The 19,339-nt window shown below is 38.1% G+C and overlaps 1 protein-coding gene across 2 annotated transcripts in view; it reads right to left on the bottom strand.

Annotated features, from left to right (window-relative positions):
- PCCA (propionyl-CoA carboxylase subunit alpha) overlaps positions 1–19,339 on the bottom strand; it is a 260,737-nt gene that overhangs the window by 106,616 nt on the left and 134,782 nt on the right. For both annotated transcript variants that reach the window (XM_063126107.1, XM_063126108.1), the window contains exon 18: positions 12,707–12,809. In XM_063126107.1, coding sequence (XP_062982177.1) covers positions 12,707–12,809 — 103 coding nt within the window. The remainder of the gene's footprint in view (positions 1–12,706; positions 12,810–19,339) is intronic.

Below are 19,339 nucleotides of genomic sequence, written 5' to 3'. Positions count from 1 at the left end.
ACCAGCTACATGGAGACTACAAAGAAGCCCTCCCATGGCTCATGAATAAGTCGAGGAAATGATCAGAAAAAAAATAGAGAGATGTTTAGACAGATGGCCCACTTAAAATGCCTGGGACAGGGCATAAGCAATTTTAATGAAACTTTAGATCTAGCATAGAAATTGTGGTTTTCTTCCAAAAGGAAGGAGAGGGGACAAAAACCAAGAAAGGCAAATAGAAATTTAACAGTTCACACAACAGTCCATTTTATAGCGTAAAAAGACAAAGCATTTTTCAGCATTATTTGTTTAATAAGTTCATATAAAGAAGGATCTTTCACAGTGCCTTCAGCTATCAAGAGGAAAACAGAAGCATGCAATAGATAGATTAAAAGGAATTTTAAACAGAAGCTGACTGCCAAACAAAAAAAAAATCGAAGCTTTACTATTCAATTGCTTTCAACATTTTCCAACATAAAAATTCATAATGGCACAAAAAAGAAAAGATAAAAGTAGAGCATATATATATATATATATATATATATATTTGAGAACTAAAATATGTAAAATATTCTGCTCACTTTATCAATATATAAAACCATACAGACGCACCCAATATGCTCCTCACTCCTATAACACCACCACACACTAACATCTATATGTGAAAAAAGGAAATTAGAACATCAGGAATAAATTGCAAACGCAGAGATTGCTACTTCACATTAACTCATGTTTCCCACTATTTAGTCAATATAAACACCAGTATTTTCTCAAAGAAGTCAATGGGAGTATTGGCTACCCCACCCCCGGCATTGGGGTGGAGGAGACACTGTTAGGAGCAAAGATTTGGTTATTCATCCTGTTTCCAAGTGGAGCTTTTTTGTTCTTTCTGTAGAACTCAAGGTCTCCCATTCCTTTCCATGTGAGAAAGTCAAACCCTCATGAGGACTTAAAGGGGCACTACACTGAAAGCACATGAACAAACCATAGAAGTCAAGAAATTTATTTATTTATTTATTTATTACATTTTTATACCGCCCAATAGTCGAAGCTCTCTGGGCGGTTCACAGCTTTCTTTAAATTGTATTTAAAATGTGCAAAGGTGTACACTTCCTGTAGAAACTGCAATTCCCCTCACATCAAACACTCGCTGACTGGCTTCTGATGTCACAATAACCCATGATGGCTTTATTAAACCATCATTGGTTATTGTACCATCTGGTGGGAATTTTTTGATCCGTGATGGCTTATTTGGCCAAAATAACCCACTCTGATAACCCAGTCTGCAGAATGGGTTATTTAACCCATCATGGGTTATCATGTTGTGTGGCGGCCACCCTGGGTTATTTTGGCTAGTTACAGAGCTGTGCGGCAAGAACTGTCAACAGAGCTGCTGCTCTGCTCTTCCCTGGCTTACTGCTTAGGAATGTGTTAAAGTGACCAAGCTAGCAGTGTAGAGGATGCAGGCTATAAGGTTTGGTCCCAATCCTGCATTTTGGGCATCTCCCACATTTTGGTGCACCCAGGATTTTTGCTGCTTTCACAGTTAGCACTGGGTTTTCATAACGCACTAGATGCTTCCTTAGTAAAGGAGGCTAGCTATGAGGTTTGGTCCTGATCCTGCAAACCCCCAAGGTTTTCTAGCCAATTCCTCCTTTTGGGAGCACTTGGGATTTTTGCTCCTCTGAAGTAAATGTGCAGGGAATTGATTGTGGATCATGTGCCTCCGGACCAGGAGCAGCTGCGTGTGGAGTTTGCTCCCAATCCTGCAAACCCCCAAGGTTTTCTAGCCACTTCCCCCTTTGGGGGGCACTTGGGATTTTACCTCCTTGGTGAGTTATTGCACAAGGGTTTGATGGTGGATCGGGTACCTCTTGATGCAGGGAGGCTGTGTATGAAGTTTTTTCTGATCCTGCAAACTTCCAGCTTTTCAGAGGTGAAACAGCATCACTGCCTGGGCAAGAGAACTGCAGCAGGACAAGGGGGTGAGTCAAATTGCACACAGTAGTTTAATAAGCTACTCACAGTAGTTTATTAGCCATCTCGTGTGGTGGAGGATCCTGAGCTATTTAAAAAAGAAGCTACTGTGAGAAGCTTATTAACCTATCATGGGCCATCGTGATGTCTGAATGCAGCCACTGAATGCATTTAGAAGTCATTCCTGAACATGTTAGTTTGTTTTAACGGCTGAATTTATGTAAACTCACAAATCATGGTTTGCCATGGGGTGCCCAATCAGAATATTAAACCACACTTTGAAGCTGGCTTGCAAGCCACAATTCACACTAACATGGTTTGCTGGGATGTCTATAACTGGTTTCACAATCACTGACAAACCACAGTTATAGCAATCGCTTGACATCAAGCGGCTACTGCACCATAAAGAGCAGAATGAAGGTAGAAACTACCACTTCTGGAATGGGACAAGTGGAGCTCCCTTCCCATTGCTAGCTTCCCAATGAAATAGCAGTCATTCCTACAAGTGCAGTACCAGCACTGGATACTGCCCATCGTATTTCACAAAGAGTTTTATTTTTAAAGAAAGAGTCAACTTTTGTGGCAGATTTGGCAAATCTTACATATTTGCATCAGCTTCCTGAATGTACACACATGTAAAAATGAATGAAGGATTATTGCCTTGGGTCATAAGATAAAGGCTACATGAACTTGCCAAAAACACATTTGAAACAATATGTAATACAACAATTTCTTCTTTTTTTCTTATTTGCAAAAGGCTGGGCGCAACATTCTGCTTCTTCAAGGAAAGTCAGCACTGTAAATCTTCAAGGCAGGTTATATGCTACCCTATTCCATTGCAATATGTTTTATCAGATCATACAAAAAGAATACAACAGTCTTTCCTATTATACACTGGATTACAAAGGCCTTTGGACTAAATCCTAGGCCCTACACACAAGTTCACTGTTGACAGCAATTTAAAGCCTCACATCTTTGTAGGCTTCGCTCTTTTTACAACAGCAGTAGTCATGCCAGTTTCTTACATTCTTGAGAGCCAATGTGGTAAAGTGGTTAGATTCTGGACTAAGACTGGTGACCTTCGACCAGTCACTTTCACTCGTCCTAACTTATCTAATAGAGTTCTTGAAAGGATGAAAAGGGGTGGAGGGGTGGCAGTGAGGGGGAGAAAAAAACCTTGTAATCCACTCTGAGCTTCTTGAAGGTTGGATAAAAATGTAAAATATTATAAATTGATACACAAGATGAAGTATTACATTATAAATATTACTATAAATATTCTAAATAAAATGCTCTTAACAACAACATAGTTTATTATTTACACTTCTACAGTATTAAAAAGTAGCATCCGTTACAATCCAGCACATTTAAGGGGTATGAAGCACCACAGGGCATTCTGTGGATCAGGAAATCCTTCCACACTACTTATACCTCTGGGGCCATAAGTTAGATGAAGCAAATGCAGGCTGTTCAACCCAGGATATAAACTTCATAAAGATGACTTTTGTTGTACTGGCCTGGCCTCCTGTCTGGGTTTACATCCTAGCCCCTGCTTCCAGATACCTATAGTCACTCCAAATTATGGTGGCAGATTGTCAGTGCTTACAACTGGGCACCTAAGAGCTGGAATTTGCTTATTGGCAGAAGATAAGACTTTAGATCAGATGTTTTCAAACTGTTTTCTGGGAAAACCTGGGGTTCTTCAACAAAGAAGATCAGTAACACTGGGTCAGCTTCCCCCCCCCCCCAATTCTGCAACCATTTTCAAAAGACTGATTGCAACAGAGGAGGGTGACTTTTAAGAGGGGGTTGCAACGTTGGGGAGGGGAGAGTTGGAGTGTCATCAGACAAGCATTTTATCGCACGCCCGTTACTGCCCACTCACATTTTTTTGGCAGGTCCTTTTGACGGCGACGTCCATCTCCCATGCATCTCCTGCTCCTTCTGACCTTCTTCTCGTCACAAAATAAGACCCCAGTAAATCCAACTTATTTTTAGAAGTGAAACTTGCCACAATCTCCTGCTGTGAATGGGCCATTTGATCTTTCTTTATTTCCTCTTCTCCATGAAAAAGAGGCAGTATTGTGTGACAGAAGCTGCGGGGGGGGGGGGGGGGGAGAAGCGATGGTAGGGAACCATGATCTGCCCCCGTCTGATGAAGCCCTTAAATCTTCCTTCCCATGCCAAAATTAAGACTTTTAAAAAGCCTCCACTGGCATCAATGCAGGCTTTTTAAAAGCTTAAATGCAGCATGGTAGTGGAGAAACAGGGGAAATTCTCTTTTCTCTGATCAGCTAATATATCAGAGGTAGGATATTTTCAGCTGGGAAAATCTCATCAGGTGTTGATTGGCAATAAAAGATTTTGGTCTGGGACTGAGGGGGAGGGGTCAGGGGAAGAAGCTGGATCAGAGGCATGAAGGAAATTGCCTATCTAGCCCAGTATTGTCGACACTGACTGGCAGCAGCTATGGAAATACACTGGAGATGGAACCTGGGACCTTCTACATGAAAAGCATGTGCTCTAACACTGAGCTATGGCCCCTCCTATACTTTGTTCACAGGCCAGAGGCTCCCTAGCTCTGCTTTAAATGTTTTAAAAAAAACCAATGAAAAAGAGCCCTACTCTGTATGAGTTATTTCACCCATCTAATTCCCTCCAAAAGAGACTTACTCAGACTTACACTAATGAACGATTCCCTCACCAATAGTTTAGATCAGGTTGGTATTTTACATTAATTTCTGTTTATTACTATTAAATTTGCTTTTAACTGTTTTGTTATTATTACATTTTGTGAGCACCTTGAGAAACCATTCAAGCTTTGTGGTGGGACAAGAAATATAATAAATAAATAAATATTTGGCTGAGAAGAATAAAGATTTTAAAATAAAATAGGCAAGAAACCAAAGATTAGAAGAAACAGTTGTATGCCAGAGACTAATTAATACAGAGATATTAATGCTGAGGACATTTTATATAGATCTGAGCCAGAACTTAGTAGTGTACAAAGCTTAGGGCTCTAAAACTGGGCATGTATCCTTCTCTTGCCACCCCCCACTCCCCCGGCCAAGGAAGATCAGCATGTCCCCACTAGAAGTAAATGCTTAACTCACTACACACATGCATACACACACAGGTGTGTGTGCATGTGTGTGAAAGGGAGAGCAAGGAGCATGTGAATACATACACACACAAATATAGGAGTATTTATTGAGCTTTATATGAAATGTTATATTTAAAGCTGAAATTATTATTTATTTTGAAGTTTATGAAGTCACCAGACAACACCCAGTAACGCTAGGATAACCTGGCCTTGTGTGTTTTGAGTTCAGTTATGTGGGTTTATATTATTATTCTGAACATAAGTTTAATTTAAAGGTCTACTTCTATACTGGCATATCATATTTCAAACCAATAGCTTGTTCAGTTAGAACAGGTTAGATAAAAATGTAATATGCTCTCAGAAGGAGTTCTCATGAGGGTAGAGCTACCAGTAAATTAACTGTTACCATATGTTTGACTTTTTTTGGCCAAATTCAGTCACAAACTCTTGCCAAACCACTTTTTGGCAGAGAATAGCCTAAAGTAGCTTTCACTCTAACTTAAACAGGGAGTCTTGAAAAAGAGCTTGGAAATTAACAGAAGAAACTGCTTTTAAAACCTATTATTAAGAGAGTAGTGTTTAGAAAAAAACTGTTCTAAGAATGACAGTTAACACATCCGGCTGGATCTGTAAAGCAACTGGATCATCAAAAGAAAAATTCTCTCTGAAATCAATATTGAAAAGCTAGCAAGTAATTAAAGCAAACTAATATATCAATATCAGATACGTTATTTTTTGAGGTACTTGGTTTCTTAGAAGAACTAGGGTAACAATGTAATTTTGATAATTAAAACATCAGTTTTCTTGCTTAGTAGCAATAGTTTTATCTCTTATAGTGCTCATAGAAAAAAATAAACACTACAACAGTCTTGCCAATGAGACATAAAAATTGAACCAGTGATTTTAACACTTTGATACAACAACATTGAAAACTACATTTTTAGAAATCCTTATTTAAGAAAAACAGGGATGATTCTGGGGAGGGTAAAGAAGACGAGCATTTCTACAGCAGAAACACAAAAACTGTAATAAATTTGCATTTTTATATATAATATGTGGAATGCAACCTTAATGAGCTGATAACTATAAATACATTTTAACTTGGTGTTTTAAATTTGTAATTTTGCATTGCTGCTGTTTTTATCTGGTTGAGCTTTTATATTGCATTTTATATTACGGTTTTATACTGCTGTTTTATACTTTGAATGGTTTTAATTTTTGTGAACCGCCCAGAGAGCTCCAGCTATTGGGCGGTATAGAAATGCAATAAATAAATAAATAAATAACTTTCTAATTTTTGTTTTAGATTTCAGTGGTACATAGAACTATTCACAATTAATGTATAGTTTATCTAGATGAATTTATGCTGCAACCTACACGCACATGTGGGAGTAAGACCAATTTAACTTAATGGGCCTTATCTATGGGTAGGCATGTATAGGATTGCACTATTAATTATAAATATGTGGTGTAAAAATTACTTCTGTTTGGATGGGGTTTTGTAGTTGTTTGATAGAAGAAATGTCTTGTTCTCTTTGGCCATTTCAGATTTTCCCAACGATCTCTGACATTTTAAGATACCATGTCTGAAGAGGCATGATATTGAGACTGCATTAGACTGCAAAACATAGCCACAGTTAAAAGCATTTATGCGGGTTAAACAAAAATGCTAACGCTTAATACAACATTAAGCATGCAAAATAAAAAAACCTGACTACCTAGTGGAAGCATGCTATACTGTTACCCTAGTGACAAGTTAAAAAGGGTGGGAGGGGGAGAAAAAGACTGCAAGTTGAATGGCTGTATGATATGAAATTAAAATGTTTTACACTGAACAATCCAAAATGGATTGGGAAAGGTTAGAGCAAAGGAGGGAGAAATCAATTCTCCAATGGCAGTGGTGAATAGACGAGAAGTATGAATAGGATTTGCCAGTGGGGTGCAACAGCTGCCAAATATCCTGCAGCCAAAGAACTACAATAATACTGATGAAGTGTGCAAGAGCTTTTGGAATCATTGCAGGGAACAGAGGAGTACTCCAAAAATAATGATGCCATTCTGTCCCAACCAGCTCCCGAAGCAGAAAGAAAGAAAATATTCATCTTCAAAATTGCATACATATACTCATGTACAAAATTCACTTCCTTAACAGCAAGGATCCAAAGTACCATGGAAGTAGTTGCATGAACATAACAATTCTTTAGACTTCCTTTTCTTTCAAGCCAGACTTCCCCTATGTCACATGGCAAACCGCTTTTGAAAGTTTCAAAAACACTGTATAATATGACATCACATGGGGTCAACTGTTGAGACCAAACAAAAAGTAGAAAAAATCCATTATGCACATTCAAGCCCTTAGGCAGGCCAAATAGTTTTGAGATCCTGGCCAAATCAGGCAAGCATACTACAGATCAATGTGCACCTGTCCGAGCAGCCAAATGCTTCTCCTGTCTCTATTTAGTAAGGACAAAATGGCTGGTTTAGATGATAGTTTGTCCTGGGATAACCAGCCCTCTACTAATTTCCACCTCTGATGCATTTAGAGGTTCAAGAGGCTGCAATCAGTTGTGTCATGTACTCCTGGTAAAATCAGTGGCTCATGACCCACTTTTATCTATTCCAAAGGTAAGTGATCATGTAAGCAACACCATTGAAAAGATAATGATATTGAAAATTGCTGTATATGATGGAATCTTTACAAAAAGATTGAACATTAAAAAGACTGAACGTTAAAATAATCAAGCCAATGTGATATATATAATTTTCAGTTTAACAGCAACGTAAGTCTTATGGAAAAAAATTATGAGCCAGAGATATGAAGGGCATTATCAAAAGCAAAACAACATATGGTGATTAAGCTACTGGTTAAATGCTGTAGTAAAATAGTGCTAAGAGTGTGAACTGGGAAGTCCCTAATGCATATTTCACGTCAGCCATAAACCCATTAAATGGCTTTAAGAAATCCATACTTTTGGCCTCCCTGTGACTTCTCTAGTTCTTTAGAAGAGTCCTTACCCCAATAATAAGGGCAGGGGCAGTCACTTTGTAAACTAGACAGCTATGTAATTGCTGGAGCTTTACCACTGTCACTAAATCCATCCTAATACACAACATCAATAGATACCACAACCTTTAAGGCTAGAGAGCACTAGGATTCATACAGAGTACAATTTTGCTAGCTTCCAATCTCTAATCGCCTTATTAGAGACATCGAGGCATCAACAGAACCAGAACAATTTTTTTGCTAAATACGATGCAACGAAAAATCCATAGGCACATCTGATACAGATGCCAATTCACCAATAATAAGTATTAATAAACAGGGATCATTGGTCGATTTGCCTGATCAGCCTCTGTGGAGAAAAAAAGTTGGGGACTTACTCTGACTTTTTGCTCTGGAACAAGGCAAGTACAGCACCTCCGCCATCTATTCTCATTCCAGAGTGGCAGCAGAGGCGTGGCTGGGCGGGTGGTGACCTCTGATTGGCCACTATCCGTCTGGGCATGGGGTTGGCCTAATGACCGCTGGAAAGCCCACGCAGCCTCCCTTCATGAAACTGCTTGCCGCCACCCTGCACCAGTAATACCACAGGGTTTGGCAGCAAAGCAGCGTCAACTTGCCACACTGAAGACAGCCCCCTAGATACGAACAAATCTTGCAGTTGCAAATATTGTCATTTAGCCGTACCTGGCAAATCATATTTAAGCCGTGAAACAGAGAATAACAAAAGGTAAAAATCTCCTTATCTATCCATGTCTGCCACAAAAATATTTTCTTACCAATTTTTAAATCTGGATTTCCCCATAGCATCAACATAACTGATGTGGCATTATACATCACACGTCTTTAACAGCTGTAACTGTGGGAAGAATCCTATCCATTCTAATATCCCTAGAACCTAATGCCTTCCATTTAGAGAGAGGGCCCAGACAAGAAGATTCCAAAACTGACCAAGGTGGAAAATCCGATCTAAGAAAAGACCGACATTTAGTACAAGTCAACAAATAAGGGCAATTATATAAAGCAAGATCTGGAAAACTAAACACATCTTCTTTAATTGGAAGTTGCATCCTTTTCAAATATAATTGTGATTGAGAGGAACCTCTCACACACACCCCTAACATTTTTTTAAGAAAGAAAGCATTAATTTTTGAAAATACTTGCCAGCTATACAAAGTGGAATCCCATGTATAACATAAACAATCCAAGGTGTAGCATTCACTTGAGTGTATTTACCTTGCCCCACGAACTCAGCTTTAATGAAGCTTGTCTATCTAAATCCCAAGAAATCTCATTAATCAATTTATTCAGATTAATCTTTAACATTTGAGTTATTTCTCTGGGAATAAGCATTTCTAAATAGGTAATAACATCCAGGCACCATCAAAATTGTCAATCAGCTAATTCACAACAAGATATGATATTTCTGATCAACATCAGTTCAAATTTTGACCAATTAATTGAATAGCCAGACAAATTACCAAAAGTATTAATCAACTACATCAAAGCCACTCATCTAATGTTACAAAAACATGGCAGAGAGGTGGATGGAGCAGGTAGCACAGACAAGATCGTCCAAAGGCCAGTTCCTTGACCTTAATATCACCGATTTTTAAAAAGATCCTCTGTTACTTAGGAAAATAATATGTCCTTATTTTAAACACATAGCCAACCTTTTCCCACATGCGCTACCTTCGGATAATACAGGCATGCAGCAAACAGAGGATTTTTCCAAGCTATGAATGATGGGAGGCCAAAACCAATAGAGAAATTAGGAAAATAAACTTAGCAGCCAACACAAGCAGCACATAGGAAGTGCTGTAGGCAATTGGGTTTAGAAGTGTAAACATTACATTAGTAGACCCATGAGATAGCATGACCGCCACACCTGGAGCATTTACTATTCCTCTGTCCAAACTACTAACAAAAATAAGACTCCAGCCAATGCTTCAGTTAAACCTCACTTTTAGCCAGAGAAATCTCAGCTACATAAAGCAAGCTATATTCACTTCAGCCAAAATGTTTCCACTGGAAATAGTATCATATGATAGAGTACATTACATTATCTGGTAAAACAAAAATCCTGAGGTTGACATGATAGACAACCTCAGGATTTTTGTTGTACCAGATAATGTAAAATTGACCTGCAGCAATGGGTGGCACCCACTTGACAGTAAGCCAATCTATTGAATAAATAGGGAAAATTCTGTGTAAAATAATTTAGAACACTGAACAATTAAAAAAAAAACCACCCAAAAAACAATAATCCACCTTTCACAGTTACTTCCCATAGGAAATCTGTGCCCATATTTTCTGAATAGCACATTATCAACTTGACCCCTATGATAGCAAGCATTTAGATAATTAGCTTAAAAAGAGAAATCTGTTGCAATTTCCTCTAAGAAAGAACTGTTTGAAAATATACCAGTGAGACTGATCAAATAAAAACATACTCTTTAAAAGATCTACATTGAATAATGGAAAACAAAAGGCCTCCTTGAATGCCAATCTTTGGCAGGAAAGATGGGATGTAAAATTAATTAATTAATTAATTAAATACATGTTAGCCTTACCGTAATAGCAATACCGCAACACAACCACAACAAACACCTTCTTTAAAATGTTACCAGATTTCTGCAAACCTTACAGTTAGGGTCAAATCTATACACAATTACACATCTGCACAGACCCCCCCCCCGGGAAATTTTCATTCCTCGGAGAGTAGTTGCATGGGGGTTTGATGTTGGATCTGGTGCCTCCCCACTGCAAACTTCCCCACTGCCTCCCCACTGCAAACTTCCAGCACTTTAGAGGTGAAACAGTGCCACTGCTCGGGCAGAAGAACAGCAGCAGGGCAATGAGTGGATGAGTCAAATAAAACGCAGTAGCTTTATAAGCTATTCACAGCTTATTAGCCTGTCCATGTGGTGGGGAATACTGGACTATTTCAAAAATAAGCTACTGTATGTTATCATGGGTTATCATTATATCAGATGCGACCTATGTAAGCAATTGACTTACATATACAAATACATATACAAAACCAGTACTAACAAAAGCAAAGCTTATGGCAACCTATCAATAAGAAATTACTGTGTGTTAGCACAGTTAAAAGTAACTAATGCTAAATGTGCCCTTTATAGTGCAATGCAGGGCTTTCAGGGATCTCCAATGGTGCGTGAAAAGCTCTCACTCCCTGCCACCTTCAAACATTTATTTTTAAGCAAAACACTGAAAACTGTTAGGGTGTCTGATTCACCTTCTTGTTTCTGAACCTGTTGATTAGCTGTTTGGTGCTCATGAAGAGAAGGGTCCAATTTTTTCCACCCCCATAGAGCTTTCACCTTTGTTCTGTCTCCATTCTTGATATTTCTCTCGCCATCACCACCACCACTTCAACTCATTGTTTCTATCCCCGTTAGCCTCTAGCTTGCTCTTTCTCTCACTATTTCCCTGTCCCTCTGTCTCTAGCCTTTCTCTTTCCCTCTCCCTTTTATCTTGTTAAGGTAGGGAACAGAGTGGCTAAGCTAAGGTAGGGAAAACATTTTCTTTCCTTTTGGGGCTGGAGAAACGTTTGTACATATGGATAGGATGAGCAGAGCTACATTACGCAGGCCTACTCAGAAGTAATTCCCACTGAGTTCCACAGGATTGCAACCTTTCAATGGGTATTTTATTGTGCTTCCGGGGGGGGGGGGGGTCAAATTTGTAGATTGGCTTTGGAGGTCAGACTTTTCCTCTGCTTGTACTCAGTTTCTGGGGTAAATTACTTGCCTTTTGACTAGCCAAGCCCCGATGGCAACTGTTATGTGACTTGCACATTCTCTGTGGGAAAATTATATATTGGTGCTATGTCAGTTTCTTAAGTTCCCAAATGTGACCATGGGTCCAAAAAGCTTGGGGACATCTGATTTAACTGGCATACTTATGCCTAAGCCATGTGCTAGTATTTCTAATCAAAAGTTAGTGCTATTATTACTAATCAGAAGATAAAAGTATTTGCAGCCCTTGTTCAGATAGCTTATATCCATGTACATTCTTCTTTTTAATTTCATCAGGGTTCAGTCCATCTATACTGAGCATGTAATTTACACATAAAATTTACTGAGCATATACTGAATTTACACATAAAAAGACTATTGCTTGGGTGCTTCCACTCATAGGAGAGTTGCGTTCACAAAAAGGTTCCTTCCATGAGCATAACTCTCCTTTCATTCCCAGAATGAAAAGTTAGCATCAACATCTATGATATTCTGAAGATTTATATTGCCAATATAACTTCTGTCCAAACTGTTACTTTACACATGCCCAAGATTTTGCAAACATCTAATGAGATTTGCAATATTTTTCTCTGAACAACAGAGACATTATCTCAAACTGCTTCTGAAATTCAAAAGTTCAGCAACCGTTTGTCATATGGTATATGGGACTGGTATTTTGTTGGACAAGCAGAACTAGCTGAACAATTATTATTTTTGGATCTATGTTATGTTTATGGCCCAGTCACTTTAAGAATGTGATGTTCAAAAAAGCAGAATTTAGAAAAAATACACTAAGAACACTCACCAATTCTTAAGACATTTGCTATATATGCATAGATACCATTAAACAGCTCAGCACACACAACTTTCTAGAAATAAGCCTACCTTTGAGCTCCCAGGAATTTCTGTGATCTAAGTTGTTCAGCCACATACAGAGATGCTGCTGTTACTAGTAGCTCCCTTTCTTCAGAATCTTTCAACCTGTGTCCTAGATTTCAAAAAAAGTTGTTATATATATCAGAGATTTTTATAAGATTTCAAACCACATCCTTCAGTTCTGCTAAAAAAAATTCAGATAATCTTACAATTGGGATAAAAACAGTAAGTTACAAATAAATTACAATAAAGTCTAAAAGCAGCGGAGAGAAAAAGAGGAAGCAAGCAGCTATTAGATTATAACAAGATTTTCCTGACACAAAAAAGATAAAACAAATCTCTGCACAAGAGTTTCATATGTGGGGTGTCACCAAGGAGAAGGCCCTCTCCCTGGTGACCACCCACTTCATTGTAGAAGTCATGAGCTCCCAGAAAAGGACTTCTGAGGATGACTTGAATACACAGACAAGTTTAAGTGAGAATAGGAAGTCTTTTAGGAACCTCAGTCACCACTTACCTTGCTCTGAAGCTACAAAAATCTCCATTCCATTTAGCTCAATTAATATTTTAAGTCCTAAAAGTATTTTATCCAAACTAAGAAACAGTCTGAAGCAAAGCCACACAGAATTTCAGCACATTAGCAATGATTTTATACCATCAGCCAACATTGGCACTATAGGCTAAACATAATCTAACAATGGAAGAATGAAATGCCAATCAATTAACTTTATTCCACTTAGTCAAAGGCCATTACAAATTGGTGTTCAGTAACAATAATAATCCATATTAAGATAAAATTCTATCACTTTTTAACTATAATAAATTGCCTATACATTAAATCAATCAATATTCCTTTAAATTTATGATTAAGAATTATTAGAATCATTAATAGAATAATCACACAATTTCTTGGCAGCTATGAAAAATAATGCTACTATATGGGTAATATAAGGTTGATTAATAATTGAACCCCTATATTCTGCAGAGTTTTATCTGAATAACACAGGATAATATATGATATTTTCCCCTTGGGCCTTCAAGGAATAGAATAGGCGATGTACAAGATCTTCAACCTGATTATAGTCAAAGACACATTTCTGTTCTGTCAAAGGAATGCCTAAGTATCTTCACTCAAAAAACAACAACAGAGTCTTGAGTTCTGTAAAGGCTCTAAGAATCTGGGGGAAAGTCAAGATCTGCCCTGGAGTGGTTCTTTTCAAACCAAGTTGAAAAATCTGTGGTATGTAACTTCACTGATATCTTGGTCAAAGAGCCTGTTTCTCAAGGCAATATCCTTCAATGGGTAAATTAGAGTTCCTCATCTTATCCTGACGTATATTTGCCCAACATACATTCCTCAATTCTTCCAATCAACACAATTTGGCTTGAAATTTCTTGAAGCTCACTATGTCACTAACAGAGGTAGAGCAGATCAATCAGGGAAGCAATAGATCAATCTTTTATTTTGAAGGATCTCCAGTTCCAGTACAGCCTCTGCATCCCAAATTTCAGCCCCATACAACATTTGTTGAAAGACCTTGTTGATGTAAACCGTCAGGGCAGGATTTGCAAACTGTTCACCTCTGTTACTAGCCCCAGGACATTACAACGAATGATCCTGGTGCTCAAAAGTTTGGTGATGGCTATATATTTCCATGTAAGTCTTTTATTAAAGTTCATATCCAAGTACTTGCTCCAAAGAGTGCCCATCAACTATATATTTGTGGTTCTGGCACTTATTCCCCCCCACCCCCCAAAAAAACATTACTTGACACCTTTTCTTCTCAACAAAGTTGTTCCAAACTAACCAGGATCATCTTTAAGCCTATTCTAAGCATCTTTAAATCTATTCTATTTGGCAAGGTCAGAACTAAATCATCAGCATTGAGCAATACTGACAAAATAGAAGATGACATTCTGCTGACAGTATCAACTGTGTGTGTGTGTGTGGAGAGAGAGAGAGAGAGAGAGAAGAGCCCCAAATGCAGCTTTGTTTCACCCACTTGTGTTTCTCTTAGGGTGCCAATTCTATTACAATGAATAGTTTCTGTAGGCAAATTCTCAGCTGCGTAGTATTATTCTGGTGCAGTAGCTGAATAATCCATAGCAATATTTTAACAGTACTATTTGTAGCAAATTTATGCTGTAACTGGTCCCTGTCCACTAGGACAAAAGGAGAAGAAAAATAAATAAAACCTGTGGTTTATCTGGAAATTAAATGATGCATCAACTGTATGAACCATCAACTGTACTTCTCTCGTTCCTAAATCCAGCTTGATCTTCATGAATAATAGAGTTGTCTTCATCCCAGATTTGTAGTTTATAAAGAAGACATCAAGTATAAAATGTATAAGCCACAACTAAGAGGCTAATAAGTTTGCAATTATGAAGGACAGATTGGTCACTTTTTAAAATAATATGCACATCTATACGATATTACCATTTAGAAGCCAAAGTAAAAGTGGGTTGGGGGGGGAATCATATCCTCCTCAAGAATGTTTGTCTTGAGGCCTGAACTAACAGAAGCACTTTACCAGGGTACTTGTTTGAACTACTAGAGCACTGCAAAAAATTATTGAGGCTCATCCTGATAATAAATTCTTGTCGGCATTTGAATTTATGCAGACAGCATGCATTTCTGTTCTTTTCTTCGTTAAGCAGAAATGGTTCACAGTGGGAAATCTCATGTTGGAGCAGCTGCTCAAGCCAAAGTTACTGGATTCTGGGATAGAGGGGTAGGGCATGTAAAGAGGTGCCTGTGCAGTTACAAAGGCCTTTGGATGTTATGTGTGGAGGAGTCCATAAGCAACAACCAAGTCTTTCTCGTAGTGATGCTACTCATACCAAAAGCAGCACGTGTGCAAACTCACTCTGGTAGTAGTATTGCTCAAGCAAACATGTCTTAGATATCTATATGTAACCTCCAACTTGGTGACCCATGCTCTGCCTAGAAATAGGTTGAGGAAGACTACAAGGAAAAGGAATCTAGTGAGCACAATGGTGCCTGTGGGGAGCCACTTGACCATCCCTTCCTATAATGGCTCTGGAGGAAAAGCACAGAGCCATGTATAGCTAGGTAGTTGTTCTATCTTTCTTACAAAATTCAACTTATGCTAGTCATTTTGTAAATTTGCGGAACTGTTGCAGCAGGAAGTCTTAATCTGAAGTCAGAAAATATTTACTATATTGTTTTGTAACATCCTAACTATGTAGCATAGGCGAGACCAATTTCAAGAATCAGTACGTTTGACATGTTCAATGCAGAACAATTTAAAGGAATTTCAGAACTAGATTTATCCCCAGTATCATATACTGACTTATGGATCGTGGCTGACATGACACAAAAATAATTCATGCAGAATTTTGTATGCTTTTGTATACAAGCAGCCTGCACAGAACTTATGCAATACCTGCATTGGAACTGATGGACATTTTTAAAGGTAAAGACAATACATTTAATACCTAGCCTATCACCTTCCCCTCTATACATACCAAATCGACCCCTAAGATCAACAGTGCATTGCCAAGTAATGGCATATAAGCAGGTCTTCTCGGCAATGGCACCACCCTCTGAAATGCTCTCCCATCCGTAGTTCTAGAGGCAGAGGTTGGGTTTAAACACCTCTTGAAAAACCATCTGTTTATTCAGGCTTACTCTGACTTGTAATTGACTATGACACTGCTCTGTTCTACTTTTCGTGTTATTCCTGTTGTGATGATATTCTTTTTATTATTTTACATTGTTTTTACATAAGGACCCTGTTCAGACAACACACTAAGCCACGGTGGTTAAACATTGTGAGCTAAACATTATGGCTTAGCATGTCATGTGAACCATGCCTAGCCGTGGTGGCTACATTACCTTGTTTTTAAAATGCTCACTAACCATATGCTACAAAAGTGTTAGCAGTCTAACCATAGCTTACTGTGTTGTCTGAAGAGGTCCTATATGTAATTTTTATGTAAACCACTAAGTGAGCAATCCTATGTCCCCGAGGCAGCATCTGGGGGACACAGAATATTTCAGTTTCCTGCTCCAATCTCACAGACAGATCTCTGAGCTTGAAGCCAGGAAATTACATTCCCCCACACAACCCCTAGCACAGAGAATCATGCTTGCTGCTGCTATGAGATCCCAAATATGAGTTCATAGGGGTGAAAGGGAGCACTCCCTGAGACAGAGAGGAGACTGGTGATACGATGCGAGGTATCCTCACCCACCCCCAGCCTCCTTCCCTCCCCCTTCCCAAAGCCTCTGCTAGACCGTCTAGCTAAAATACTTATGAGTACCAAGTACCCAAGATAGATCAGATTGGATTGTGCCCTTAGAGATTTTAGGATATCAAGCAGTATAGAAGTAGTTTAAATTAATAAATAAAGTGTCATGCTAGTCAAAGTCCACAAGTTCAATAGGGCTTTCTCACTCTTTATTTGCCCTGTGGCCACTTGCGCCACTCAAAAATCTATTCCAGTGGTTTTCCCAGCTCTCCAGAGCAGGTTTTGAGGATGAATGGGTGGCTGCAGATCCCCCTCCCATTTCTGCTGACAGAAGCAGTTCCAAAAGTAGAATGACAACACTGGATCCAACCTTAAGAAACACCTCCTGATGATCAAATCAGGCTCCACCTACCAGATCCCTTTCTTTAACAGCAAACATTTAAAATCTTCAGCATGTATTAATCTGATATCAAACAGACGCCATGTAATGCCATATTCATTGTGCATGGCATTGTGTGATGCAGAATAAGAACTGGAAAATTTTAAATTACTTCAAATTACTATGCCAAGTATGCACCCCAACAAGATTTAGCTTACAAAGGTACAGACCTGTATACAGAAGACCTTGTATAAAATATCTCCTATAAGGGTTGGTTGCTTCAGTAATACCTAAGGGTACATTTGTTCCATAATCTGCTGTCATTTTTTTATTCCTCTCCACAATAAGCAATAAAATGGTATTTTGCTTGGCATTCAAAAAAGAGAGAGGATTAAGGGGAAGAGTTTCTAACCTTCATCTGTTTAAAGGGCATGAGACCTTACCACGTATTATATCTGCTTATAGGATTTCCTATGCCATAGGACATAGAAGCCTATGAAATATCCATCAGTATGCAAACCACAAGGAAATAATGCCTTTTTAAAAAAGCTTCTTTGTGTTGATGAAAGTTGACACATGAGGAACATATATACTTGAAAATTAGCCTGAACATGTGTCAAGTATTCTACTCCAAGTAAAATTTTAATTAAAAGTTGCCAACTAAGGTTAATAGGAAAGCTGTCAAGATATTTCATAGAATTAAAAGAAGTTGTTAAAAACAATGTTTATTTTATTGATCCCTGAATTTTACAAATTTTATTTTTCTCCCTAACACATGGGTACTTTGTGTTATGCAAGCCCATTAGTGTAATCATCATAAGCAGACACCATATTTTTGAACATAAAAGGAATGGTTGATCTCAAAGTTCTTAATTTCACAAGAAACAAGGCATGGTAAAATCATGTCTCTGAAATTGACAGTTCCGTTTGTTTAAAAGGGCACAGGATTTTACACAGCCAGAACTGGGTAGATATACAACCTTGGCTTTTATTGTTCCATTTTCATCTCCCATCAAAAGTTTTGTTAAAATTTTAAGCATCTCAGGGCCAGTTCAGAGTGCAATTTCCAGGTGGCTTTCCTCTATGTGACCACCACTTTATACAGAGTCACATGCAGAAAATACCATGGGGACCAGAAATATAGACTTTTACCATTATTCCCGCAGTTGTAACAGCACAAAAAAAATACAGAAATCACAGGTGAAGTGCAACTGTTCACCACCAGTTTACATAGTCTCCATGCCTTGTATTCACACGTGATTGAGGACAATCATATGGATAAAATTCAGAAGTGGAAAAGATTGTAAATATACTTGCAGGACCATTATCTTTATTTAATATAGCCCTTTTTAGTGCGAGGGAAGATTTTTCTGAAGATGAACTGAAACTATAAAGACTGTAACTCTAAAAAGGATCTGAGCCATGATTCAGAATTGGTGGCTTCCAAATCATGATTTTGGAAACTTCATCAATCTCATTAGCAGTACCATGAATCTGGGTCACCCACTACCTTCACATTACTAAATTTCAACTGTAAATTACTATCAAACCTGCTCAAACCAAGAGTAGTATTAGTAAACCAGTAATTAGTACTGTGCATTCCCCTATTTCATGGGGAAAACAGGGAGAAAATTGGAAAGTTAGAAAATTGTTGTATTTTGTTATTCTACTATAAAATGTTATACTTAGTTATATTGTATAAAGGCTAATAAAATTATAAACTAAAAACCTGCAAACTGCTATAAATCTAATCAATGTCTTCCAGCTACATTAAGAATAGCCACTTTCAAACATCACATTGAAAACTGAACAAATGGCATGACCAGTTCAATTCAGTTTCACTGTTTTAGCCATGGCCCATAAATGCAGGACAAAAATTGGATACACACCAGCCAATCACCTATTGAAAACCAGAAAAATATTAAACTTCTGCAACACAATTTATGACACGATGGCAAACAAATTCAGCATTAAATTTTGCTAAAGCAAGAACGAATAACACTACTATACTAGTTGCTTCCATGTTACTGTTAGCAAGTAAATAA

Source organism: Elgaria multicarinata, chromosome 5 (assembly GCF_023053635.1).
Source record: "Elgaria multicarinata webbii isolate HBS135686 ecotype San Diego chromosome 5, rElgMul1.1.pri, whole genome shotgun sequence".
In the NCBI taxonomy this organism is placed as follows: domain Eukaryota; kingdom Metazoa; phylum Chordata; class Lepidosauria; order Squamata; family Anguidae; genus Elgaria; species Elgaria multicarinata.
This window is presented reverse-complemented; position numbering and strand designations above follow the sequence as displayed.